Consider the following 27,023-nt stretch of genomic DNA (forward strand, 5'->3'; position numbering starts at 1 on the left):
ATCTTCTTGCTCATGTGCTACCAACATCAAACTAGCAGAGGGAAAATAAACACCAGAAATCCAGGTTCTGAAATTCACAGCTCACTGCTACTGAGCAATAAAAGTATGTTTAATTAAAAGGAATTCTTTCATTCTCTGCACCTGTTAAGAAATCAGTTTCTTCAGGCAGGCATTTAAAAACAAAGTTATCCTATTCAAAAGGATGAACTGCTAATTCCTTATGTATTTTAGTTTAATTTGTGCATTTACCTGTTAGGTACTTCAAGCTTTTGGGTTTGGCTTGTGTTTTTTTTTTTTTTTTTTTTTGTGATCATTAATAAAACCAGGTTCAAACTCTACAGTTTACTTTTATTAACTTCTCCTTTCCACCTTCCCCCCCCCCCCATCCCCCCCCTTTTTCTGCCAATAAGGACAAAACCTTTGGAACAAGCACTATCAGGCTGTCTTGAAATTAGTACTAGTACACATCTACAACTTCATGTATTGGGCATATGCTGTATCAGAGAGGATTGACACAGATACAAACTCAACTCAAAAGCAAGGACTATAAATACACCGCATACAAATAAGCCGTGTAAGCCAATGCAGAACAATGAGGAAATTACATTATTAAAAGTTTTTATTTAGGTTTGGTCAGTACAGGTAAGATAATATTGGAGTCACAGAGCAATATGCATCAACAGGGTACAACAGTTCTTAAAAACTGAGTAACTATGCACACAATTCATAAACATTCGGTCACCTAAGGAGAAAATGCACAGATGTATGGTGGGAAAAATTGTAATTAACACTGAAACTACTACAGGACTCCTTCAGTAAGTCCATCTTTTTAGTGATAAAACTACTGTACTGGGCAAACTTGGCAGTCAAACCCACAGCTATTATGACAAATCTTGAAGGTGGTGTTAAGTATAACAGTATGAGTAAGAATGCCCTTACACAGCACAGGTTTCTAGATATACACAGATTTGTACAGACATCATTTATGTTATACTTTATGGAAATAATTTCCATTTCAACTTCACATTAACTCATATAAAAATAACTTGAGCTACACAAACATCCTTTTAGCAACATTCAACGTAATTAACTGTTAAAATTTCCAAAGTGGCAGAGGTATTGAAGCAAAAAGAAACCCACAAAAAGGCAAAATTGTGACAAGTATGCACTAATTTAAACGGCTTCTGGACAGTATCCTCTCCCAAATTCAATGACACTGTATAAAAATTTTGCAGAAAAATGTTACAAAACTGAACCCTGCACATTTACACTGGAGTCCAAACCATTCTGGACATGACGAGAACCCACAGTTCTGTTACCTTTCATGCTCACCGTTTTCTCCTCTTGAGGATCATGATTGGAGTCTGTGTCATTTGAGTGGTGAGTGAGAGAGTTTTCACTGCCAGTGGGAGAGTCTACACTTTCATACCCAGTACTGAGCTGGTTTATGTAGCTACCACTTCCTCTACCAGTTCTATCTTCAGAGTGGTTGGATAGCTTATTACCATTCCCTGGAGAAGCCGGGAAGTCATCTTCCGTGCCGCTACCCTCCCTATAAAATCCAGGCCCAGATGTCCGCTGATGGGAGGAGCTGCCATTGCTTGGTCCGTTTGCCAGGCGGCTGCAGTCTTTGCCCGCAGCCTCTCCTTGCTCTGTGGGCTCAGAGGATGGAGTCCTGCTGGTGCCTGGGTTGGAGGCCTGGGACTGCTGCTGCTGGTACTGTGCCAACTGCTGGCGAGTCTCCTTCAACTGCTGCTGAAGAACTAGAATGGTACTCTGCATACCCTCTACCTCCTCATCAAGCTGGATGATGAAGTCATTCAATTCTATGTAAAGAAAACACATTTGTTGCAAACACTTAATAGCCCATATTTTAAATCTCAGACAAGAAATTAAAACCCTGTAACTCAACATTTTATGCCGAAATTTTTCAATGAACTATTTCTCAGCCATCAGGTATGCACTGGTTTTAATACTCTGCCTCTGAAGGAGAAAATGCTTAACAACTGTGCTACGACTCCCTACTTTCTATACTGCTATTGAAAATATGTGAGACAACTTTAACTTTTGGGCAAGAAAGGAAGATATTCAGGAAAAAGCTCAACTGCAGTAATTAATATTTTGCAAGTAGATCCTATTGTGTCTACTTTTACTCAAGTATTAATTGCTGGCAGAAATACTGTAAAAGCGACCATGAATCATATCCATATGTAACAAATCTGAGTTACTGCAAAACTCTATTCAGTAGCCAAAAGTAGTAGTTTTTCATCATATTTCAAGGAAGTTTCAATTCTTACTGTGTTTAATCCTTTAAATCCTCCAAGAGAGGACACAAAAATACCTTCTTACCAACAGAGTATTAACTAATTTCACTGCGTGTTTTAATATTTATGTATCAGAAAAAGGTTTTTACCATTAGTACTGCATTCTGGAACAAAACAAATTTGACCCCAAAACAGTATAAGAAACACTGCTTCAGTCTTCAGTTCAACTGCACCATCAGTATGCCAGAGGAAATAAAATGCAAACTGATTAATATTGCCACAATTTTTTTAAAAAGTGTTCTTGCTGCTACAGAAAACAATCATTAGGAAATTCTCACTGCAGGAGTATCATCATCCTGATTCATATATGGAGAAGAAGCAACTCAGTGCTGGAGATTACTACATTCAAAAGCAGTAGTCTTTAATGAATGTCTACACTTGTTTCAATTATGTACTTGGTAAATGTTGTTGAAGTGCATTATCAAAACAGTAGTTACTATTCCCACAAAATGACACTATACAATCATTTACTTTAAGAGTTCTAGTTATTTTATACTGCTATTTTCTCAAAGAGATGGAAATATAATTGGGGGAAGATCTATTCTTAAAAATGCAGGACATCTCAGACTTAGATGGGATGCCATACTAAGTTTCTGGTATCTCACAATCTTCATATGTAAAACAAAAAGATATTCAGGTCTATGTGTTGTCTATATAGGTTATATCCCCAAGGATAACCTATATAGATTATATTCATATAACCTAATCTAACATTCTATGAAGAGCCACTGACACTATGCAGAATTCAAGACTGAAGACTTTTAAACCTGCATTTTCCCCTCCATTTAAATTATGCAAGAGGTCAGAGTTTTTAGATAATTTCAATTTAGGTTTACAGTTTCACAAAACTTAAGACTATAAACATGATGAGACATGTTCATTCATCTGAGTTACCAAAGGTGGAAAAAAAAATCAGATTTTCATATTCTTAGTTGCTTTTTTAAAATAAATTCAAATGAGTCAGGAGTTATTTAACAAGAAGCTTTCTGTTCTCAGTGCATGCCTAGGCTTTATGTTAACAGCTTTCATCTTACCAATTTACCAGTAATGTGTGCAGTCTAAACATTTGCTATTAAATTGCAAGACTTACAGTACAAAAATCTCAATTTCAAACACTGCATTACTGGAGCTGCAAACCCCACCAGTTCCCCCAAAGTTAAAGATTTTGTTTGTTTTTAACTAAGACTACCAATTAATACTTACTATTGTCATATTTTACTCAATACTGCCCTTTCATTCTGGCAAAGGTCATTTTGTATTATGAGTATCATCACAAAATTAAACTTGCAGAAGTGCAAGGCAACTTCTATTTTTGTTAAAAAATCCCTTACCATCCTGACTGCTTTTAAGTTCCTCACTATATTTCTTCTGTAAAGCCAATTCTGCCTCAAGCTGTGCAATACGTCCTTGGGACAGCTGCCTTCCAAGCTCTTGATTCTCCTGGATAAGCATTCGACACTTCGCCATTAACTTTTTCCCTGTTTGGCTGCAAAGGAAAGAGCCATCTATCACAAAATGAATATAAAACCTTCAGTTATCTTCCTCAATCACAATTACAGACAAAAAGGAGATAGGATTTCTGCATGTCACAATTCAAGGAACATTATGCCTCAACATAATTGTCATAGCAGAAAGTCTCCCTATAGTTACCACATGCTGTTCCAACGCCAGCTGATCTTCTGTCGCTGTCCCACAAAGTGGAAGGCAAGTTTTATTACTGAAAATATGAATAAGCATATTGTACTTTTTTAATACCAACATCTGGATTATCAGTATGCACAATTTTGCATGTGCCAATTCTTAAGGGAATTAAATATTTGATTAAAGATGTGTTTTGCAATTCAAAAGATCAAGGACTGCACAGAAACTACACAAGCAAATTATAAGCAAAATCATTCCCCATTTGTTGTAGTAATGAAATTTAATAACTGAATTTGGGTGAAGAAAAGTTGCTTGGGGGAAATAATAAATCTAATGTTCATTTTTCATACTGATGACTGTTTTTCTTTAAGAGGTTTAAACATTCATTTAAATGCTGTCCAGGTACTTGTTTAAAAAATGAGGTAACTATTTTTCAACTCAACTTATATGTTTGACAGTCACATGTACAGTCTGCTTCATGATTTCTATGGTCAGCATTTCTTAAGTACATCTTGTATGGTGAAGAGGAATGAAAATGTAACTGAACACTGGAAGGACATCAAGGAAGGGGTATATTATCTATCTACTTCCTTTAAAATGACAGATTTCAGATCATAAGTAATGATCGTTAGGACATTCCGTTTCTGAAAGAAATATGAAACAGGTAGGAACTGACAAGATTTTCTTTACTAAATTGGTAACATTACACATCTTTAATCTTCATTATAGAAATCTCACTGTAAAGCATTATAGGAAGTAGTATGCAAATTAATATATAGGCAATACAGCTGACTCCATAAAAGAGAAAAATTAAAGTCCTTTAGGACTCTTAAGTCTGCCAAGTCAGGATAGCATCCTCAAACAGTTCTCCTTTTAATAGGCTCAGCACCATAATGAAGCTGTCTTCTTTTCTATAGAAGTGTAACCTCTGCCAAAACCCCCAAACTTGGAACAGCTTTATTGTGAATTCAATAGCAAGACTTGCATTACTTTTCAAGACCAAGGTGGTCATTTAATTTTTTGTATGCTTTTAAACAAGTGACAAATACTGAAAAAAAACCTGAGGATTGAAAAAGTAGAGGAGGAAATATCTACTACAATCACAGCCACAGTTCTCTCCTGCAACCAAAATAAAAGAATTTAAAACAGCAATTTCCTTATCAACTACCTTCTGAGCACTCAAGCCTTAAACAACTTTTAAGTTCTCTGCCAACTCTGCCCCATTTAACATTTTTCAACTGACTTTCCCAAATCTTTCGGATGGGCTGCTCCAGAAGGAATCTGGCTGTGTAAAGTCCTGGAGGCCTGAAAATCTGCTAAAATCAGCAGCCTGTTTTCTTTCTTGATGTGATGTCCAATGCCAGGTCCTTGAAGTTTAAATTGTGCCGACCTAATACAGTCCAAGTCGCACATTTAAGATGCAAGTTTCCTTAGAGATGTTCATTCTGTGCAAAGCAGGACCACTTTGGAGATAACCAATGTGACAGATCCCAAAAGTTATTAGGCAGACATGATTTTTAGCCATTTGCAAATTGCTGTTACTGTATTCATCATCACTACAAATAGAAAAAGTTTACAATGTTTAAGTCATTAAATGCTTTTCTCTTCACAAACCAACATCAACTGAAGAATCAGCAAGTTCTGGTTACCTTGGAATTGGGACAATTTTAGAATCCCATTAATATCTTCAGGTTAACTCCTGCCAAAATGTAAAATATTTATTACCTGTATAGAAATTTGCATAGTTACCTATAATGCTATTTCTTTCCATCAAAATTTTTCCAGATGTTCTGAACTAGTAGAAAATAACTCTTGCAATTTACAAAAAGGACAACACATTCAAGAACATGAAATACAATAACTACTAAAATAATTCCTATGAACTATAAAACTAAGTTCAGCATTGTTTTCATAAATCTTCTTGAACAGACATGCAACAAAACCTGTAAGAATGTAAGTGGTTAAATTTCAGAAGACTAAAGTTTGTTGTACTAGGCTTAATGCAAAATGACATTTCAACTACTTTTTATTCCAAGTTTATACTCTGCTTAATGATGGTTAAAATGGCTTAGCATAGCCATTCCCTTGATTACATGCCCTTTTATTTCCCCCTCCAGACATCAGCAATGTTTATGCTGCACAGCCTTATCTACATTAAGGTCCAGAACTAGCTCTGCTTAGGGCTGCAGTTAATGTGTTAACCACCCCAAGAACACCAGTTTAAGACCTGAATTGCCTCTTTCAAAAACTAGGCCAGATGCCATGAAATGAGTAGTTGTGTACAAGGATGGATAATTAAAACAATTGGGGGAGGGGGCCCCAGATGCAAAGAGAATGAAAAAAACCCTACAAATATTTTACATGAGCCAATTTCTTCACCTTTCAAGACATAAAAACCAGTAAAATCTTAACCCAGTTAACAAAGCCTCGATTATTTACCAGGAAATAACTCTAACTTTCTATATTCCAGCCACTGCGTGTATAAATAATGCACATTCACACCACAGACTTAAAATTCTATGATGCAAATTAGGGTATGTTGTAGCTACAGAAATAACATTTTCTTTTGACACTTGGGTTTGAAAGTTACTTGTCTTTCCTCAGTTGTACTCACACGTTCAGAGGCTGAGGACTTTAGAAAACAACCAACCTGTATCTAAATGTATTAAATAACTTTCTGAACGCCAAGTTAGAAACAAGCAATCTGCATGGCATGCCTCTTTCAACACATTGTAGTGAGCTTTACAAATGGCTTGGAAACACATTAACAATTTATTAATATAAGTCTTACCTCTGTTTTGATGCTAGATCAATAAAATCTTAGATACTGCTATAGCAAAATCATTCCAGATGTATCACTTTTTAAAAGGTAAAGTTTTTCTGTGGATTTTTCTTTTGGTGTTAAGTCATTACTCATGCAAAAAAAAATAAACCTGCATAAGTATACTACTCTTTGATCCCATATTAATCATCTGAAGCACAAACAGTTAAAGATACTTCCAAGTCAAAATTATGTAATGGCATCTTAAAGTCAGCAAAACTGTTAGAATACATCACCTCTGTGACAGCTGAATGTCTCTTTTTAGTTTAAAAAATTCATTTTTAAATTCAGTCATAAAACGTTGCCCAACTGTTTTGAAAAATCAACACCTCCAATTACTAAATAGAACTCTATTTGCTACGGGAAAAAACAAACACACAAATGCTACACCAGATCTACAATTTGCTTTACAGACCTTAGACATGCACTCCCAACTGTCCCAGATCGCTACTCTTACAAGTAACTTGGGACAACAGAACAGAGGCATCAAGAGAATAGCAAAAACTCCTTCACTGAATCCACCAAAGAAAATGCATGCATTTAAGTTTGTTTGTTAAAATACTGACTTCTTTTTCAGCAAAGGAGACAATGCAGAAGTAACAACCTGTTCAATTCTCGTTCATCCCAGGAGTTTCACGATACAACAGTATAACCAGAAGTGTTCCTTGAACTAGGTATTACAACTATTTCAAGGCACAGTTTATAGATAAGCACAATACAAAAAACCCCAGGTGTACAACGGAATAAAAACACCCCACCAACAATGAAGACAGTTGCCATCATGTGCCTTCTGTATTAAGCATTTGAGATCAGTTCTTAGAACAAAGATCGAAAAATTCTCATTTCTGCATGAAAACATGCAGTGAAATTCTTATCACAACCAGTTTTTCTTATACACACTAGTTGTGATCAAATATATATTGCTTCAAACAATTTCAAACCTGCATTTAGATGGAACGTACATTTTTGTACAGTCCTAATTTTGAGGCGTCCACAGTATTACCAACCATCCAGAAAAACAGTTCATTATTTAGCAACAGTGACTTAAGGCTGCGTCAAGTGCTAGAGCGCCCAAAGGCTAAACAGTCAAATATGTACACTACCACTGTTGTGATATCAAATAGCACTCTCGTGGCTATTCAAAACTGGTTAGCAAGTAAACTCTTTAATGCAAAATTCACCTCATCGAGTTTTGACCCAGCAGTTCAGTGAACAAGCAGGAAGTCCACAGTCTTATTGGCAAAACTGACTTACAGTGTCTCTAAGTCACTAGGCTCAAGGTTAAGAGCGAAGCATATTCCACTTCTACATTTTACGGGAATTTTACATGTTCAATTCATGATTTATAATCTCTAGGTTCTCTCTCCTCCAAACTGTCTGTAGACACAGTGTGCCACAGACTTAAGACTTCTGTTTCTCCCTCTATTTTCTTCAAATAGAACAATTTTGCAAATGTCTACATGTTCTAGAAAAGATTTTTTTCGAAGATGGCCATTTCTTCAGAACAGTCCGACGCTGTCAGGCCTCTGAAGCAAAGGGGAGAAAAAAGCTGAAACACAAGGCTCATCTGGTAAGTTTTACATTAAGCATTACAAGCTGGACAGTATAAGAATGTGGCTTTTGCCTCAAAACGTCTGAGTCTTGGTGTGGAAACGAGTACTTGGCTGTCCCACCATAGCATTCTCGTAGTGGGACTGTCAGGGAAGTCTTGACTGGGGAGTATTTGTTTTGTTTACCTATCAGGCGTAAATTTCCAGGCACTCAGTTCATTTTGGGCTTGTTCCAGTTTGTCTTTAGTCTGTTCCAGTTCACCTTTCATTTTTAGGAAAAACAAGTTGATGGCTGGGTCTACCATTGTTGATCGCAGTTGGGCAACACTAGGCTGCTGGACTTGCTTGAGGTACTGAATCTGATTCTGCATAAAATAAGAAAAAAAGACTGTTATTCATACAATACTAAAGAAAAATTATAAGTAATTTCAATACCAGTATTTACTCCGAAGTTAACATCAAGGCAGCTTGCCTTCTTTCACACTGTAACTTGAAAAACGCAGGATATAAATCACTTGTGCACACGGATTGCCCTCCAGATGCCAAGATTATTTTCTACATGTCAATTTATATTTGTCAGAGCAGTATCTGGAGCATTAGAATGCTCCCTTTCTTTTGTATCTGCCTGCACTCCTTCTGGGGAACAAAGAGCATATAGAAATAATTTTCTGCTTAAAACAGACAGTTAATTCCCACTTAAGTTCAGTGGAAGTTATTAAGGAACATTAGAGTAAAAATTGACAAGAAATATTTACAAGCAAATAAAAAGGTTTCTAGAACCTTCTAAGATATTTTGCAACTGCAATAGTCACTTATGATGCAAGACTGTCTATCTCTAAAAAAATAATTTAGAAATATTAACAGCAATTAAAACAGATTTTGGTTGGATTTTATTCTCTTTGCAAAAACCATAAGCCAAAGGAGTTACAATTTTATATGTTTAAAACACTGGCAAATAGTCAAAATTTCAGAAGTAGTAACTGAGAGATTTTCTTTTAAATATAGTACTGATTGCTAAAAACAAATGTAAATTAATAGTATTAACTTTGAAAGTTTCTTCAATTTGAATCCCATCACAACAGACGTATCTTAAATTGTATGAAAAGTATGTGTTTAGAACTCTGTTAATTACCAATACTGCATCAGCCTGCACAGAATGTGCTGATTTTTAAATTCAATTTATTATGCTCCCTATATCACACACATTTTTCATCAGCAAGAGGTGAAAAGAATCACACGATGTTGAAAGACATTAATTGGAAGTCAGGTGGTTTGCTTCCCATGCAGGCAGTCCTACAATCAGACTTACGAGCAAGAGTTTAATTGACAAACCCTAAAGGGAAAGAATCCCCCTGCACTCTCTTATTTCCTTGGGACACACAGCACAGCTAGCAGCACTGACAGCTTAACCATGTTCCTGTACATGCAGTTACTCTCTTACGGGGTCTATACACAATAGTGGTGAAGAGGAAGTACAGAAGTCCTATGTACATGCAGTGTGCAGTAGCAATCTCAGTCACTTCTAAATTGAGTATAATATGTTTTAATTTATATATTGTTAAGTAGTAAAAATTTCTGGATTTTACTTCAAGTAAGTGGTTTCAAAGGTACTGGAATAACTGAAGTATTTCCTTTGACACAATTTGATATTATAAAAATAAAATACTTAGTTACTTAAAACTGTATCATCATACTTTAAATTTTAAACATACAAAGTTCTATGTACACAGAAAAAATACAAAGGGAATAAAAAGCACTGCATATAAATATTTTCAAGAAATAAAGAATTCAAGAACCCACATACAATGTGGGTAATGCACCTCGAAACAGGAAATCTAGATTAAGGTTACGCTAACATTTCTTGGACGGCATTTTACCTCTCGGGTCCTTTGCCTCACTGAATGCAAAATATATTGCTCTCTGAATAAAGATCAATTTTATTCATTGTTATTGATGTATATTTTCTATCCACTCAGTTTTTTTATTCTTCTGCTACTGAAGTATTTCAACAACCTGTCAATTCTTTGTGATGGCTAGAGCTAGTAGACAGTAAAATGGACAACTTCACCAGCAACATATTTCAGAAATATAATCATGATACAGCAACATTGTTCCCAATCCATTCTTAAAGAGGCATCACTAACTGGGGGGGGGGGGAGGGGGGTGTTCCATGTTCTTTGTCTTACCAAGGCCCAGATTCCTTCCACTGTAAATCTAAAAACAGTAACAGATTCCCTGGATCACTAGCACACAGAATTGCTGCCGCTGCTCCTCAGTCACACCAGAAATGCACTTAAACACTCTGGAGGACCCAGCCAATGCTGTGCAATGCCAGTTATTTGACAATCTCATTGGGGTCTCTCCAGCTCACACTCCTGAGCCCAGCAGATGGCAACTGCACAGGACTTCAGCTCAACCATCATTTCTAAAGCAGTCATGCAGGAAAAAAACTTACTTAAGCTTAACAATCCTTGCTCATTCCCTCCCCAGACTTGAAAGACCATTATTTTCCTCTACTTTTTCCAACTTAAATCTTCTCAATTCCTCCACAAGTGCTTTCTCCAGTTGTTAACTCCAGAGTTCTCATCTGTCAGGCTTGTCATCCATGAAGACCTAGCAACCTCCTCCAAGTATGACCTGCTCCCAAAGCCAGCCCAAATGTCTTCCCCTTTCTGCCAATTTCCTAATTATGTTTGTCTTCCTGCTCAGCCAGTCCAAACCTCACATTCTTGCTCCCTCTGATCACTTTCTGGTATGAGTCACCTCCCACTGATATTCCAGGTGGTTAGGGAGCAGGAGAGTTTGCCTACAGTCAGGACCATCTTCAGGCTACAGCTGAACATACAGGAATAGTCACGTCCTATGCCAGACCCCAGGGGAATGCCCACTCTAACACCTGAAATGCCGACAGACTCTTCATATTCCCAAACATAAAAGCACACACCAGCTGGTATTTTTCAAAAACCCATCAGATGGACAAGCAGAGGTAATTTTCACAAACAGAATAAAAATCTTGCTATCAGCTTTCTCTCTGTTCCAATCCAAGGCAGGAGAGCACCGAAAGCAGTCTATTTAGAGGACATCAGGCTGTGTGAGGTTTTGTTCATGTGGATTTTTATTATTTTGTTAAAGACAGACAATAACATTTTCAATCCCCTTAGTTCTCACATTCTTGGAAACAGCTGCATGCTTTCAGCTGAAATCATCCAAAGATAGCTACAAAGAACAGACACTCTAAACATGACGAATTTACAAAACAGATCACAGGTGCCTGAGAGAAAGTGTAGCAACCTAAGTCAGATCAACTGTATATCCTTCTTATAAGGAAGGAAGAAAGTGCACAACTAAGAAGAGAAAAAACACAACAGAGCTGTAACCTAAACCACAAGAGTAATGACTACCTAGTGCTACAGTCCAATTGCACCTCCATAAAGTTCCACTCATTGTTATCTGTTCCATGAAAAACATATTTGAGCAGCAAGTATTTCTAAATGGCCACCCACTTACTGACTCTCAGTAACTGTGCAGTAGCCTGGAAGGAGGTTAAGGCCTTTCCCTGAAGTGGCATTAACTTGACCAGCACCTCTGTCAGAAATAAAGCTTTATGTAAAAACCATAGCCAATACCTTACCCACACTTCCCTCAGAACAGCAACCTCCTCTAGAGGGTTGTTCCTGGGGGAAGGTAGCTTGAGGCTGCTGCTGACAACAGGCACACAGGATGTTAAATGCCTGAACTTCAAGGTAGTCCTTAGTGACCTGAAACCACAGAGTAACTTTGCAGCACCTGCCACAGACTTATACTAAGCTGCTGGCTCTGAAGAAATCCATATATTCTCCTGCTAGACTCAGCACAAAGCACTGGAGAGAATGGAGCTATGCACTCCCCTCCCATCTCATTTCTTCAAAAACAGCACTGATACACAATAAGGGCAACAATTCTGCTACTGCTACTCTGATATGCACACCTACACTTTCAAGATGACAACTGGTGACTTTCATAAGCTGAAAACACACTAAAAAGCTACTATTTTAAAAAAGGGTGAAAATTAAAACACCAAAATAGATTTCATCACACCCTATTTTAAAACAGAGCTAGTGTACTTTAGTAAGCAAGGTGTTATACACAAGTGATCAGAAAACTCAGTCTTTGCCAACTATTAGCAGTTGAATATGGTATGGTATTGATTTTTTAACCATTTAAATTTGAAAGCGGTAAGTTTGTAGAATAAAATGTCCCAAAAACACATCTGTAGTTTTTCAATAAACTAGACACCATAAATGCTCAGTCTTTCTAATTAAAATGTGACAGGAAACACCGAAGGCTTACATATAAGTGTTACTGGTATATTTCACATGTAAGTGTGGATTATAAAAAATTGTTAACTATAATAAAAATATGGAAAAATTATTTTATGGATTAAAATCAGGCATGTCGAGTAATGTCACATGATGAATAGCTTATTAAATGATTTCGCAACCTGTGGCTTAGCTTTGCATCTTACCCAACATGACGTGTTTTTCTACTGTTACTGTAGTGGAAAAAATACTCTGTAGTAATACAAAGCCAAGCAGTCCTTCAGACCTCCTTGAAACTATGCACATTTTTGAACTTCAAAATACCTAAAGGTGCCCATGTCTCCGTTATACACCTCCAGTGTATCCATTTTACAACTCTTCTTCAAGGATGCATCTTCCTACCTCCATATACTGTGGAGATTACATCCTCAGTGTTATTCTTGAGTCAAGAGCAGGAGAAATATAAGCCACCTGAGTGTGTGGGCATGTGTCTGTTTTTTGTTTCTTTTTGGTAGGTTGTTACCCGCTCTTTTTTCTTTTTTAATGTACACTGAAAATAAAAGCTCTTCAGAAGTTCTTCTAAACAGATGTTCTGGAAAGATTATGCAGCTATAAACATCTAACGAAGTGCAGCCAAAACCCCTATAGTTTTCATGATATTCAAATCATTCACAATAGTCAAATTCAAAGCATTAAATACTTGAAGTTTGTAACTTCAAAGGAGGAAGAAAGGCAAATATAGTACACACAAATTTGGTTTTGGTGAAAAACTTACAGTTCTTTTTATTTATTTTTAGTATTTACTGCTTTAGCTATATGCTAAGAAGTTCAAAAGAAAAAAAAACTTACTACTGCTGTTCCACATAGCAGAATTTATCAGTAAAACTTCACAAGTGAAGCAGACCAATACAGTAGCCTCACAACTAGGGAAGTGTTGCAGTACTGTATCAGAACAGATCTTCACTGGCATCCTGGCCTGCATTAGCAGAGTGCTGCCAACAGGCTGAGGGAGGTGATGCTTCCTCTCACTTGACACTGGTGAGATATCTGGGGTACTGGGTCCAGATCTGGACACCGCAGTACAAGAGACACACACATATTAGGGTGAGGCCAATGAAGGGCTGTGAGGCTGATTCAAGGGGTTGGAGCATGTGACACACAAGCAGAGGCTGAGAGTGTTAGGGCTGCTCAATCTGGAGAAGAGAAGGCTCAGGAGATGTTACCAATGTGCATAAATACCTGATGGGGAGTAAAGAAAGCAAAGCCAGTGGTGCCCACTGAAAGCATAGAAGGTGATGGGCACAAACTGAAACACGGGAAGTTCCACTTAAACATAAGAACACACGTTCTGCTGTGTCAGTGTCTCAACACTGGCAGAGATCACCAAAGAGTTCTGCAGTCTCCATTTCAGGAGATGCTCAAAAGCCAGTAGTGTGCAGTCCTGAGTAACATGGTCCAACTGACCCTGCTGTGAACAGGCAGGCTGGACTAGAAACTGCAAGTCTCTTCCAACCTCTGTTTCTGGGCTTTGTTTTTTGGCACTGCAAAGTAAGGTTAATCCCCTTTATTTTTTTCCCATTTATAACATGTGAACTAAAGTGATGTTATGGTCTCAAGAACAGTGAAAGCACTGTACAGAATTCAGTCACAATACAGACTGCTCTGAAAAACTTCAGGCAAAAAAGAAAGGAAGATTTAAAAAGCAAAGGAAAGCTACAACACTAGTTATTAGTTTTGCACAGAGCTTATATTTTCATAAGAGAAGCTCTGAAGAGTATATTACCAAAACTATCAATAAGCTTTTTACAATCCTTTCAGAAACTGCCAGATTCAAGCAGAATGAAACTTATTTTAAGAAGGTAATCCAGTGTGAGATATTTTCCAAGAAACTAAAACTAAACACAGATTTAACAGTCACAGAAATGAAGAAGCAAGAAACAAAGATAAACAAAATATGCATTCAGAACAGTAGAAATTAAGCATATCTGCCAAATTTTAAAAGGGCTTTGAACAAGTCAGTAGCAACTTCACCTATCCAGCCAGACAGAGGCTTATAAATAGGTTTACATTGTTATTCAAATGCAATGAAAGTGTCAGCCTAAAAACTCCTAAATGAAACCAAATAAACTCAATTGTATCCTTACATTTTTATTTGTTCCTGACTCTAATGATTCTCAGAAGTAACATTTTTGTATATATGCACCATAGATAAATGCTAGAAGAGAGTAAGCATGGCACATGCAAGAATTAGTTTGGTTTGAAGTAAACCAAGTTTCAATTAAAACTGCTGCTGAAAATGAACAGCAAAAACTAATATTAAAAAACCTCCAAACTTTTAAGATGTGATCTTTACTAATTCAATTAAACTACCCTGCTGTGTCTTTAAACACAGAAAATGTGATGGTGTAGATACACAAAAAACATAGCATAGCACATAGGTACTGTCTCAACAGCTGATGTTGATGCAACAGTTTGAACATACTTATCCTTTCTAAATACTTACAGTACACTCTTGCATCTCCTGTTCCTTAGTTGCCAGCCTCATCACCAGAATATTTTCTCTTCGGGCAGACTCTTGCTGTTGCTGTTTCAGCTTCTCTTCAGATTCTCTCAGCCCCGTCACATCATTAGCTAACACAAGCAACAACACAGAGAAAGCATGTTTTATAGTACCCTCTCATAGGAAGTTTTTACAAGATAGCTAAAAGAATGTAAAAACCAAGTTCATAAAGACAAGTCAGTTACACTTTTTGCAGGCATGTTTATAACTAGCATAAACAAAAAACAAAATGTCATTAAGTATTGGAAAAGTTTAACAACAGGTGGCTTTAAAGCCATATTCCTGGTCCTTCTTTAAGACTTACTAAAATTTTCAACATGTTTCCATGTTTATATAGGAAATCACTTTGTGCAGCAAAAACCAATCTGTAGTCTGTAAAACATTGCTGTTTATGGGCAATCCTAAAACTGGCCTCAACATTCCATGAGCAAACAGTAAGACATTCAAGAACATTCTGTCACAACTAGAATTCTGATCCATGGACATTTATGAAAGATTATATATAAAATACGAGAGAAGGCAGCACACTTCCAAATTGCTCAAACAAAAACACATGCAAGCAACTGAATATCAACTGTATAAATTCACTCTGTTACTTGTCATATGTAAGACAATTAAAAACTTGAAAAATTTAATTTTCATTTTTTCCTAATTTTGGGAGAATAATGAGCTGTAAATATAACCTGAACATCACAAATTGCTTTAGGACAATGATTTCTAAATAAATCTTTGCAGATAATTCATTAACACTGACTACTATGGCCTGTATTGTTTCCAAAATTGAGAAACTGGGAATGTTAAAACAACTTATTTATCTATGTTTAGACAGTTTGAGATGTGAACGGAATCACCTGTTTCCATTTGCTGTATTTTATTCTCTCCAAAATCCAAAATATTATGAGACAGCAGTAGAAGGAGGATGTAACAACAGCAAAAGAGAGGACATCTATTTGGACTGACAGAAAAATACCCTTCAAACTCAGAGGTACTACATCTTTAAGTATTTAGACTGAAAAGGTGACTGAAAACAGGAAATATACCATCTCTAGCTGGCAAGATAACTTTTAAAAGTGACTTAGGATTGGCTCTTCAGTCACTCCCAGAATGTATTCATATTTTATCATTTCACAGTAGGATGTTTTCCCCATATTACCTTCCAAAAGACCAAGTTTTAATGACCATGTAAGAATGACATTCCAATTTGCCTAATCAGATCAAATAATCCTTGGGGACTCATTTTAGACATTTACCTCTAAACACTTTTTCCCCTCCCAGCCTTACAATCCTGTAAGACTACTAAAAGCACAGACGTTCCTGGAATATTTCAGTAGACAGTTTCCTTTTCTAATGGTAAAGTTCCAAAGTACACCTATTTATGGGGTTATGCTTTAAAGCTTTTCCCTGCCCAGCAGTCTGTGTCCTATAGATGCAAAACTAAGACTTTTTAGATAGTGGGATAAATTTGCAAGTGGGAAAGAAGTTGGTAAGAAAGCTGGGAGAGGCTTTCTTTTTACAATAGAAAAAACAGGGGCTCTTTTCCTGACAAGTAACAGACATAACAGATTATTATAACTTACTTCTAGCACTTCTAGAAAGCACACATATTACTTGATCACTCTGCTTTATACAGTCTGATAATTTGCACCATTTTGAAACCTGGCAAACTTACAATTAAGGTCTGTGTACTTGCCCTCCAGAGCTTGCACATATGCTTCATATTGTTTCCACCTGTCACAGATATAAAGAGAAAAAAAAGAATTTCTGAAGCTCTTTATTAAATTAAGGCATCTCTAAGCTTTCAGAGCACACACTGATACTATAATCAGAAAATGTCAAGGGGGAATTACACAACTGCACAAAAGACAATTCCAGTTTTAAAAAGGGAGCTTTTAATTGTGGAAATAGTTAAATCTGCTTTGTGTCTCAGCGGAACAAAATGGTAGTTGTGCATTACAACACTTAAAAGTGACATCTTAAAAATCAGTATTTTAGACAAACATTAGGATCAAACACTACTTATTTTGTTATCTTTGTAAAATGCCCTATATACATCTTATTCTCATAGCAGAGTAATTCAAACAAAATTCTGTAACAGCAAGTGTGATACAAATACAACACTAAGTATGTTACCAAGTGAACAGGACAAGCAGAAGTGTATCATAACACTAGAAATGGCAGTCTAGGTTAAGCAGTTGTAGCAGCTCATTCAGGTTAAGACCATTCTCTGATTATATTCCTCATCCATAAGCCAAATAGTTTAATAACTCTTTGAAAATGTTATTTAGGAAATTCATCCTCAGTCAAAAAACTTCACTTAAAAACAGCACCGTATTTTATACAAACCATCAAATCTGTAGCAAATAAAGTCTGCTGTGAAGTTTAGCATGAAATGCTTTATGAAAAGTTTGCAGCATGGTATTCTGGGATTTTTAAGTAGTACTCCGCCCCTAACTATGTGTGATCCTCATGATGGTATAACTGTACATTATAAAGAAAATTTATCTAATAGCTTACTACTATAGAAGAAGGTGTCTGTTCTCTCCTCCCAATTACCTTCTCTCCCTGAGGCATATTTTATGCCAGACTCATCACAACTGCTCCATTTTAACTCTCTAACCTACACTACTACTTTAATTAAAACTATAAAATTTACCTCTAGGTAATTTAGACCATTTAGTGAAATCAAACAGCCCATTAAAGGGTCTAAAAAGCATCAGAGATCTGCAACAGCAAGCAAGACCACATCACTGGGAAACGGAAAACAGAAGCATGAGATCTCTTCCTTCAAGCAACAACAAAATTTTATATCTCTTCAGCTGAACATGCCAACAGTATGAATGAACTCTCAAAGCTCTGTAAAAGAGAGCAGTACTATTTGTACTTAACCCTTAAACTAATCTCTCTGCTCTAAGAAGTTTCACCATTTGACCATTAAAAATTCTATGTTAGTTCAGGAGATTCCAATCTCCCAGAAGTAAAACTGAAATGGCCTACTGAACAGCAAATCTAGAAAGAGAGAACCTAATTTTACATTAAAAAAGTGATATGCAATAAACAGTTGGTCTTCAAATATACAGGACTACTTCACTTTTAAGTTATACCTCACAGCCCAAACCCAGTAATTCTATCAAAATCATGAGACCCCCCCACACTCCCCTAACAGCAGCAATATACAGAGCAAGTGAAATGAGGACATTACACAAGTTAAGTAGATGTGCCAGAGCACTAGCTGGAAAAAAAAGGAAAAGAACCCCCAAAATAACCACCCACAAACAAACAAACCCATGTAGCCTACAGTCACCAAGAATGTTGTAGATAACAGCTCTAAGTCACCGCTCAACAACTACTAGTATTTAGGCAAGAACCAAACTCCTGGAAAAGAAAACCGAGATGGCACTAGGCCATGTCATGGATTTCAAGTCATACGCCTACCAACACTTCTAGTAATTGTAACTATTCAGATGTGGCATTTTGTCAAAAACCTGGTCAAGACTCTTGCTGTTCAAGCTGTTCATTGGGTCTGGCTGAGACAGAGGTAATTTTCTCCACAGCAGCCCTCACAGCACTGTGCTTTTGCACTCACAGCTAGAATGGTGTTGGTAACATATCAGTGTTTCAGCTACTGCTCTAAGTGCTCACGCATCATCAAGGCAAGTTTTCCAACATTCCTCCCTCACCAGTAGGCCAGGAATGGGCAAGATCTTGGGAGGGAACACAGCCAGACCCTTGACCTCCTCGCCCTGCCCCAGATAACAGCTTCCAGCACACCTGTAGCAGACTAAGGCAGCTCATTGCTGAACCTGAGTGGGGGAAGAATGACAAAGGCTAAAAGGCAGATTTTTTTTCCTCCCATCAGTTTGCTTTCCACTCAATATAGTAGTTTATGTCCATAATCTGATGGTTCAAAATTAATAACCTGAAGAGCTTCACTGAAGTGCTACTTGGAAAGGCATTCAAGAATAGACACAGGAAAACTGGAAGGACCCTCCTGAATCTGTTCTGTTGAAGGGATTGCTTACAGTCTCACAAGAACTGGAAGGTAACTAAGCAGCATTCTATCAGTTACTTAATCCTCCAAAAAAATTTAGCAGACTTTATAGAGGTAATGTGAACCTATGAAGTCCTAAATACTTTTTCTTGAAGCACCCATCTTTTATGCTGAGCTTTGGGGTTCACAGTAAATGTTAAGCAGTTAGGGGTTAAGACACACACTGAACCCAGGTCATTCCAAAAATGACTGGCTCTAAGTCCCTGTTGACTGAAGTTTAGTAAACGCACTGTACTTCCTCAGAAATGCTTATGTAAATTGAAGTGGTTCAGTGTTTTACCAGGTACCCACTCAGCTAATCTATCAGGGCAATACTGATCAGATTTTTAGCAATGATCCATAGAGTTATTTCTTTACCATGTTTCTGGCTCTTCCTTCTCCCAGAAGCTCCTACAGTGAAGCTAGCTACTGCATTAAAGAGGGGAAAGTTTAACATGAGTCCAGAGCAACAAGTCATGAGACAAGCAGAAATTCAAGGTCAGGTCTAAAGGCTCTATGTTGGTCCTGCTCATGTTTAGTCAACATAAGTTACAACGAACAAACCTAAATTATGCACTTCATGGAAAAGAACAGTAAAATTGGGACTCATGGCACAGAAACTGACAAAACCCCACATTTTTTCTACATATGTATTTCATCACTGCAACTGTACAGCAATGGTGACTTTATAATCTAAAGACTAAAAGGTGATTACACATGTCTGTCTGAAAAAGCATTTGCATCACCGAAGCACAGATCAAAAAACCACATTCCAAATCTTAAGACAATCTAGAGGTCAAAACATGCTTTTCTAGATCTCAAAGTAATAGAAATGACATTGATTAAAGTATATGCCTAATAATAATATTTTATTCCAGCCTACAAGTGAAGCCAGCAGTTAGTGCAATAATTGCTAGTTTTACATGAAATCACAATTAGAGGTGCACTTAATAGAAATCCTTAATTTTACCCCCATAAAAAAAAAAGTGTTTGAAAGACTGATCTATGCAAACTAATCAAAGGGACATGACCAAAGTGGAATTTAAATTTCCATTTCTGGGTATATTGAAGAGTTATTCTCCTTAATCCATCAAGCACCCTTTTTGAGAGCATGTTAGTTTTTCTACACACTAAGAAGATGATTCAATAGCAACACAGTTGTCATTAACAAATTCCCTTCTGCCTCTTCATTAACACAGGTGAGCTGCTGACATACTGTACCTCCTTGGGTGTATTCCATCACATTCTCTCCTGAATATGTGCTGGAAATTCATCTCTTCTATGGTAGCAACTAATCATTGCAAGTTACAGAAGCTGATTACAACTGACAGCCTTTTTTTTGTTTTCATACTATCAGTCAGAAAGCAAGTGGCACAGAATCTATGCTTTGGTACTTTCACATGGATTTTATCGCAAGAAGTTAAGGGCACAGCTTTGGAGACTTAGGAGTTTTCTATAAAAAAGATCACAGGGCCAAAACCATTTAGGAAAGAAGCACTTTTTCTTACTGTTTAAATACATTTTTCTTTACAACCCAAAAGACTGGATACTCAGAGGCAGACATAAACCAGTTTTAAACATATGGAGACAGACTGTTTACTCCCTGGAAAAAAAAAAACAAACCTGTCACCCCAAAAGTAGCTGGCAGGATAGTTTACCCAGAAGGGAGGGTAGCTGATCACCATGTACACTAAATGTTGCATATGTAACCCCATGTTTCTACACAATTTAGTCTTTGTTCGATGAAAAAGCAAAATTTACCTTGAGACCCTAATAATGCTAATAACTCAGTGTACAAGAAACCAAGAACTAATGTTTACCAAAATGCAGAGACTACTCCAGCAGATAACAGATGTCCCACAGAAGGCTAGTTTGGATGGCTCCTGGCTTACGAATCAGGAAATTCAGGCATACAGAGACCAGTGGCCTGGGGTGGTTTCTTTAAGCAGGTGGTCTGGACAACAGGATTCCCTATTATTGTTTCTGTGGTGACGCTTAAGCTTTCTAAAAAGTTAAAAAGATGGCCAGGTTCTTCCCTATCAACGTTCTAGGCGATGAAAACTTCATTTTAACATTTTTCTGTTAATATCTGAACATGCTGAAAGACAACTGCATGGACTGAGAAAGTGTAAAAATAAAGTAGTAAAGGGTTGACATTTTTCTGATGTTTAAAATAACTTGCTGTCTATTAAGGAATGTAAGCAATCCTATCTTCTATAGTTACAAGTGAAGAAAAAAAAAATACTTGCACTCATGTTCTACAAAATGCTATTAAGGATTTTGCCTCTTGGGAAAAAGTATTCCCGCCCAAACTACAAGTATTTGAGACAAGAGGAGAACTTTACAGAAGAGATGCATTATGAAACAAATAAAACTGTTTTTCAGAACAACAATGCTAAAAGACAATGAAAGAGTAAATTCACACATTTTCCACTGGAAGAATGTTGAGATGGAAAAAAGACTTTTTACATTACCTTAGGATAAGCTCATCTCTAGGTAAAACCTTAAAATCTGCTTCACTAAGGCGAACCTATGAAGCAAAAAGAAAAGCAAAATTTATCAAGCTGTCCTGATTACCTGGACGGGTGAAGTCATAAGTAATTTTACACATACCTTCTTTGGGAGAGGTTCTTCATTCGTCATTGTGAACTCTGAAGGGAGAGGAAAAAAAGGAGTTTTATTTAGTGTAAACAGAACACTGAACAAGTCAGAAACTTACACTTCTAGCCTTAAGTGTTTTGGTTTGCAATATTACATCACTGAAATATTCGTTCCACACAATGCAGCACCAGAGTACAAAATAACACTATGACATGTTTGCTCCTGTAATCTAGATATAGTCAGATGCATTTTTTCTTAAAGTTACCTCAAAGTTTCTATTTATATCTAAAAAGCCAATCAGTAATCAATCCTTCCTATTTAACTAATCAAAACCACCCAACTTTGTATCAAACTGACATTTAGTATGTATCTACATAACATTGTACTTTACAAGAAAAAGGATAATCTGGGTCTGACCAAAGCAATTTATACTAGTGCTCCTCCTCTTTGGAATAAAAGAGTAATTTGCGAACATTACAACATGTTCTTGCAAGTACTTACTCTCTTAAGATTCAAATAAACAGGAAGTACTGTTATTTTAAAACCCGTGTGAATAGTCTCAGGAAAAGTAGGATGCAAAATAAATGGCTTAGATAGGCCATCAAACTGAATTCCTCTGGTGCATACAGAGCACAACAGGACTGCATTTTGCTAGATTAAATATTCACACTTCCCTGAGTTACAGCACATCCTTCCTTATCTCTAAAGAGTAATACAGAGTATTTTCTACAACTATGATTATGTAAGAAATACTGAGTTCCTAAATATTACAGGCATTCAAGTAACAATGAATGCAAGGTCTGCTGGAGGCATGCATCTTTGCAATATGCTTTCCAGTGGAAAAGTTGCATACAATATTAAGAGTTGACAAGCTTGTAAAGCTACTACTGCACATGTAGCAGGGAAAGGATGTGTCAACTCCTTGGTTGTGAACACTTAGCTTTAAAGAAACAATGCTCTTAAGGAGTAGATATTCTATTTTCTCAATTATTTTTATGGATTACCTTAGTATTTTCACAATGACACTCAATGAATCAATTTAACTTTTCCAAATCCTAAAACTGTTGGTCAGTAAGACAAGCAAATACATTCCAATGAAACAGGGTGTTTTCAACCTGCACTAGCTGACACCACTGACAACTTACACAGCACCCTACCAAATAAGGTCCTGGCTAACAACAAACAAACCAACACTCACATTCCCTTCCTATAATAAATACTGACATTAGAACCCACAGAAAGAAAACATTCAGTAGAAGCATCTCACTAATGAATGGCAGCTTCCTGTTGCTACGCTTAGTAACACACAGGCACCTAAGTGCTTCCCTAAACTAAGAAGTCACATCCCCTTCACTCCCGCTCACAAGGAGTATTTTGCTTGAACTTCTGCATGCAGCTCCTTATTTGAAACTGTTTTACCAAAAACATACCTCAAATATAAAATACAAGCATAAGAGGCTGCTGATGCAAATTGCCAGTGGCCAATTCAATCAGTCAAAGTAACTTGAGATTGCAGAGGGAATGCTTGTGACCCCTGTATTTAGGCTGCCTACCTTCCCCACTAATTTTTTCAAAGATTTTTAGAGTTTTTAACTCTTTTGGAGTTTGGAAGTACTCTTGAAGATCCCAGCTACTGTTAAGTTCCTGGCAGAGAGAAACATGCTTTTCAGATGTCTCACACAACTACAGCTAACACTGATTAAATGGTGCACACATGTCAAGTCATGTGTGTTCCCCAAAATAGTACCAGAAGCACACAGATAACAAAAAACGTGAATTGCCCCAAAGATCTGTCTTGTAACCCCTGCTGCAGTATACAGCAATTATAAACATATGCCTGCTGTCACAATCATGACGACAAGAAATCAAAGGTAGATGCTCCACCAAAGGTAGTCAAATGTTGCATCTCCAGACCTCACACAAAATTCCAGCACCAGACCAGGCTACTCTAACCTCTACACCCAGCACATCACCGTTTACAAAACCACCTCTTGCTTTCAGACAAGAGCATGAAAGACTGAAGTTACGGGCCACTGCATTACAGAAGTCGCTGCCTTACTGCCACCTATTATTACTTGCGATGATAGAACCACACATGTGCCAAAAATATTCTATAGGTTATTCTGGACAAGTTAGGTTAATAATATCTACAGATAAACACTTAGTGCTTTTTCCACACATATGAATTTCACCTTGCTACTGCCCTGCAACAGCTTTTTGGGAACATGGACTAACTTAGCAGAAGCTTAAACATTTATTACTGCTCTATACTGCTATCGTGCTCCATGTTTCTCAGAAACAGCAGCAGCACCAGGCCGGCCACAGCAACTGTCACGGCGATTTGCCTTCATTTTCTGTTAACGAACAGGTGAACCTGTATGCAACAGACGACAACTGCAACTGAAATGTTCATTCTTTGAATCTAACACAGTAACTTCTCCAGCACTGTGCATCAAGAGATGCTTATTATCACTCGGCTCTCCTCTAGAAGAGATCATCTCTCTCCTACCCACATCAGAAATATCTTGCAAGAACATAATGAAGTGTTACTTTCTACAATAAAAAGAATCAATGTAAACAACATTCCTGCATAACTGACTGGAATTAACACAATTGTATTTTGTGATTTATATTATGAACAGCTTAACTGTACTATCCTAACTAAGCACTTTCATGATTTTGCAGAAACAGTGGCTGCCACACACCACTCCTGTGTATCTGCTCCTGGCAACAAGCAACACACCACCATACTCCATACTTAGAATAACACTGTCACAGGCACTAAAATAATTTTTAGAAAAACTCAATGTTTTAGGCTTCTATGGCAGTTTCAATTAAAAGAAATGTGAAATGTGAAATGAGGAAAGTACATTTTAATTTCAGTAACTCTGATACAAGCCCACACACCTTCTCCTACAACGTTTATAAAACACAGGATTTAAAAACTTTTTTAAAACCTCAATGAACAAAATTTAATCGGGTATGAGGCTTTACTTGTTATATGCAAACTGAAAGTTATTTGAATGATACCAAGAAAGAGTTCCATGCAAAAACCCCAGTATGGGCTCCCAGCTCCCTAAGTACATATGTGTGTGCATATATAAAAAACCATGTAAATTTACAGAATCACAGAATCGTTAGGGGTGGAAGGCACCTCTGGAGATTACATAGTCCAACACCCCCGTCCCCACCAAGGCAGGTGACACAGGAACATGTCCAGGTGGGTTCTGAATGCCTTCAGAGAGGGAGACTCCATGACCTGCTTGAGATTCTCAAAAATTTCTCAGATCACACTGCAGCCTGGAAGGAGGTTAAGGGGGAATGCACCACCACAGCAACCTGTTCCAGTGTTCTGCCGCCCTCAATGTAAAGTTCTTCCTCATATTGAGGCGAAACTTCATATGTTTTAGTTTATGGCCACTGACCCTCGTCCTGCCGCTGGGTACCACTGAAAAAGAGTCTGGCACCCTTCACTTTAAGGCAGCACCCGCCTTTAGGATATTTGTATGCATTGACGACAGCCCCTCTCAGTCTTCTCTTTCCTAGAGTAAACAGGCCCAGCTCACGCAGTGTTTCCTCACAACAGAAGCATTCTAGACCCCAAATCATCTCTGTGGTCCTCCCCTGGACCCCCTCCAGTAGCTCCTTGTCTTTCATGTACTAAGGAGCCTTCTGACGTTTAGAAAGAAAAGCTTCACAGTAGCCCCGCAACTGGCCAGCCCTCACACTCGCCTCAGCAACCGCGGGGGTCCCGCCCCCCCCCGCGGGCCGCAGCCGCAGGTGTTTGACAGACCCAGCTGCTGCAGCCGCCCCCCAGCCCAGGCAGTGCCCGCCCCGCCGCCCTCGCTCCTCTCCCACAAGGCAAGCGACAAACGCGGCTCCCGCGGCCGGGGGCGCGGCGGCCACTCAAGGCAGCAGGAGGAGGATCCAGGCCGCGCAGCCAGGCCGGGCTTTGGGGCCTCGTACAAAATGGCTCTAAGTGTTTCCGCTCCTCCCCCCCGCGCCCGAGGTGAAGGATGGAGGCGCCTCTGGGCTTCGGCACTCCGGGACCACGGGCTGCCCGGTCCGTCCGTTCCGCTAGGGCGGAGCGCTCGCACGGCCACTCACCTCCCGCCTGCGGCGCGGAGGCCCCGCGCCCCTCGCACGCCGCTTGCCTGGGCCGCGCTCCGCCTCACATCGAGCAGGGGCGAAACGCCGCCACCTCCACGCCTGACGCCACCAGCTCCGCGGGCGCCGCCACCACCGCCGCCGCCGCCACCAACAGCAGCAGCAGCAGCAGCTCCGCAGCCAGGACGGCCGCGCCCCCCCCACCCCCGCCCGAGCTCCCCCGCACGCCGCTCCCGCCCGCTCTTTATTTGCGGGTTCTCTGCGCTACAAAATGGCGCCCAGGGAGGAAATGAGCGCCCGCCCCGCCCCGCGGTCGGTGGCTGCGCGCGCACCTGGCGTGGGGGGGTGGCGGCGACGAGGACGAGGACGAGGAGGAGGACGAGGGGTTCCGCTTCAGTGCAGGGCCGCGGCGCGGGTACCTCGGCCCGCCTGTGGGGCGGCCGCTGCGGGGGAGCGCCGCTCGTCCCGCTGGGAAGCAGTACTTCCCGCGGGTTATTTAGAGCGCCGATTTAAAGCCCGTCGGCCGAACGGGGCGCGCAGCGCTCGTATCCGTGGGGTGCTGCGCGGCCTCCTGCCGGCGGGGGGTGCCGCTGTCCGGCGGGATGGGTCGAGCGCCGCCCGTCTCCCGCCAAACCGGCTGAGGGGAGCGGGACCCGGCGCCTCCTGGGAAGAGCACTTGGCGCCTTCCCGGAAGGCTGGTGGAGAAGATGGGGTCTCTGGGAAGGAAAACTGCGTGCAGTAGTAAATGAAGGGCAAGATGGGTGCCGGGCTTCTTGGCGTGACTGCCGGCGCTGTCTGCCCGCCGGCCGCCGCGTCGATGCGAGTCAGTGTCCTCAGCCACTAAAGAAAGATGCAGGATTTAAATTCCAACTGCTTCCAAAGAAGTGAAACATCAGTTTCCGTGTTGGGGAATAAAAACCAATGAAGTAAAGTTTGTCCTTCGTTGCGGTCTAGCACTGAGCTGGTGCTTTAAACTAAAGTTTATCCTTCTTACCCTCCATGATTTCACAAGCTGTGCTGTTGGGTAAATACTTTTGCCTTTTTGTCGGCAAAGTCATAAAGCTGCTGTAGACTAAATCAATCTGTCACCTGGG

The 27,023-nt window shown here is 39.0% G+C and overlaps 1 protein-coding gene across 3 annotated transcripts; it reads right to left on the minus strand.

Annotated features, from left to right (window-relative positions):
• Positions 1-601: 601 nt before the first annotated feature.
• WTAP (WT1 associated protein) lies at positions 602-26,063 on the minus strand. 3 transcript variants are annotated; one of them, XM_053972703.1, is made up of 8 exons: positions 25,930-26,063; positions 21,835-21,872; positions 21,696-21,751; positions 16,864-16,922; positions 15,138-15,265; positions 8,523-8,701; positions 3,656-3,810; positions 602-1,826 (listed from the first exon to the last, which is right to left on the minus strand). In XM_053972703.1, exons 2-8 carry the CDS (start codon positions 21,862-21,864, stop codon positions 1,243-1,245), a joined length of 1,191 nt encoding a protein of 396 aa, XP_053828678.1. In that variant the 5' UTR covers positions 21,865-21,872; positions 25,930-26,063; the 3' UTR covers positions 602-1,242. The 3 variants fall into 3 exon arrangements, 1 of the variants encoding a protein (XP_053828678.1); XR_008436165.1 differs by lacking the exon at positions 602-1,826 and having other exon boundaries at positions 3,724-3,810; positions 6,757-8,701; XR_008436166.1 differs by lacking the exons at positions 602-1,826; positions 3,656-3,810 and adding an exon at positions 4,952-5,521 and having other exon boundaries at positions 7,968-8,701.
• Between the last annotated feature and the right edge of the window lie 960 nt (positions 26,064-27,023).

Source organism: Vidua macroura, chromosome 3, assembly GCF_024509145.1.
Source record: "Vidua macroura isolate BioBank_ID:100142 chromosome 3, ASM2450914v1, whole genome shotgun sequence".
NCBI lineage: Eukaryota > Metazoa > Chordata > Aves > Passeriformes > Viduidae > Vidua > Vidua macroura.

Coding starts and splice junctions, on each gene's coding strand:
- WTAP (XM_053972703.1), bottom strand. CDS start 21,864: ATGACGAATGAAGAACCTCTCCCAAAGAAG. Junction 15,266..16,863: donor CAAGTACACAGACCTTAATT/GTAAGTTTGCCA, acceptor TGCTTGTGTTAG/CTAATGATGTGACGGGGCTG. Junction 3,811..8,522: donor TGGAAATTTACGCCTGATAG/GTAAACAAAACA, acceptor TTTCCTTTGCAG/CCAAACAGGGAAAAAGTTAA.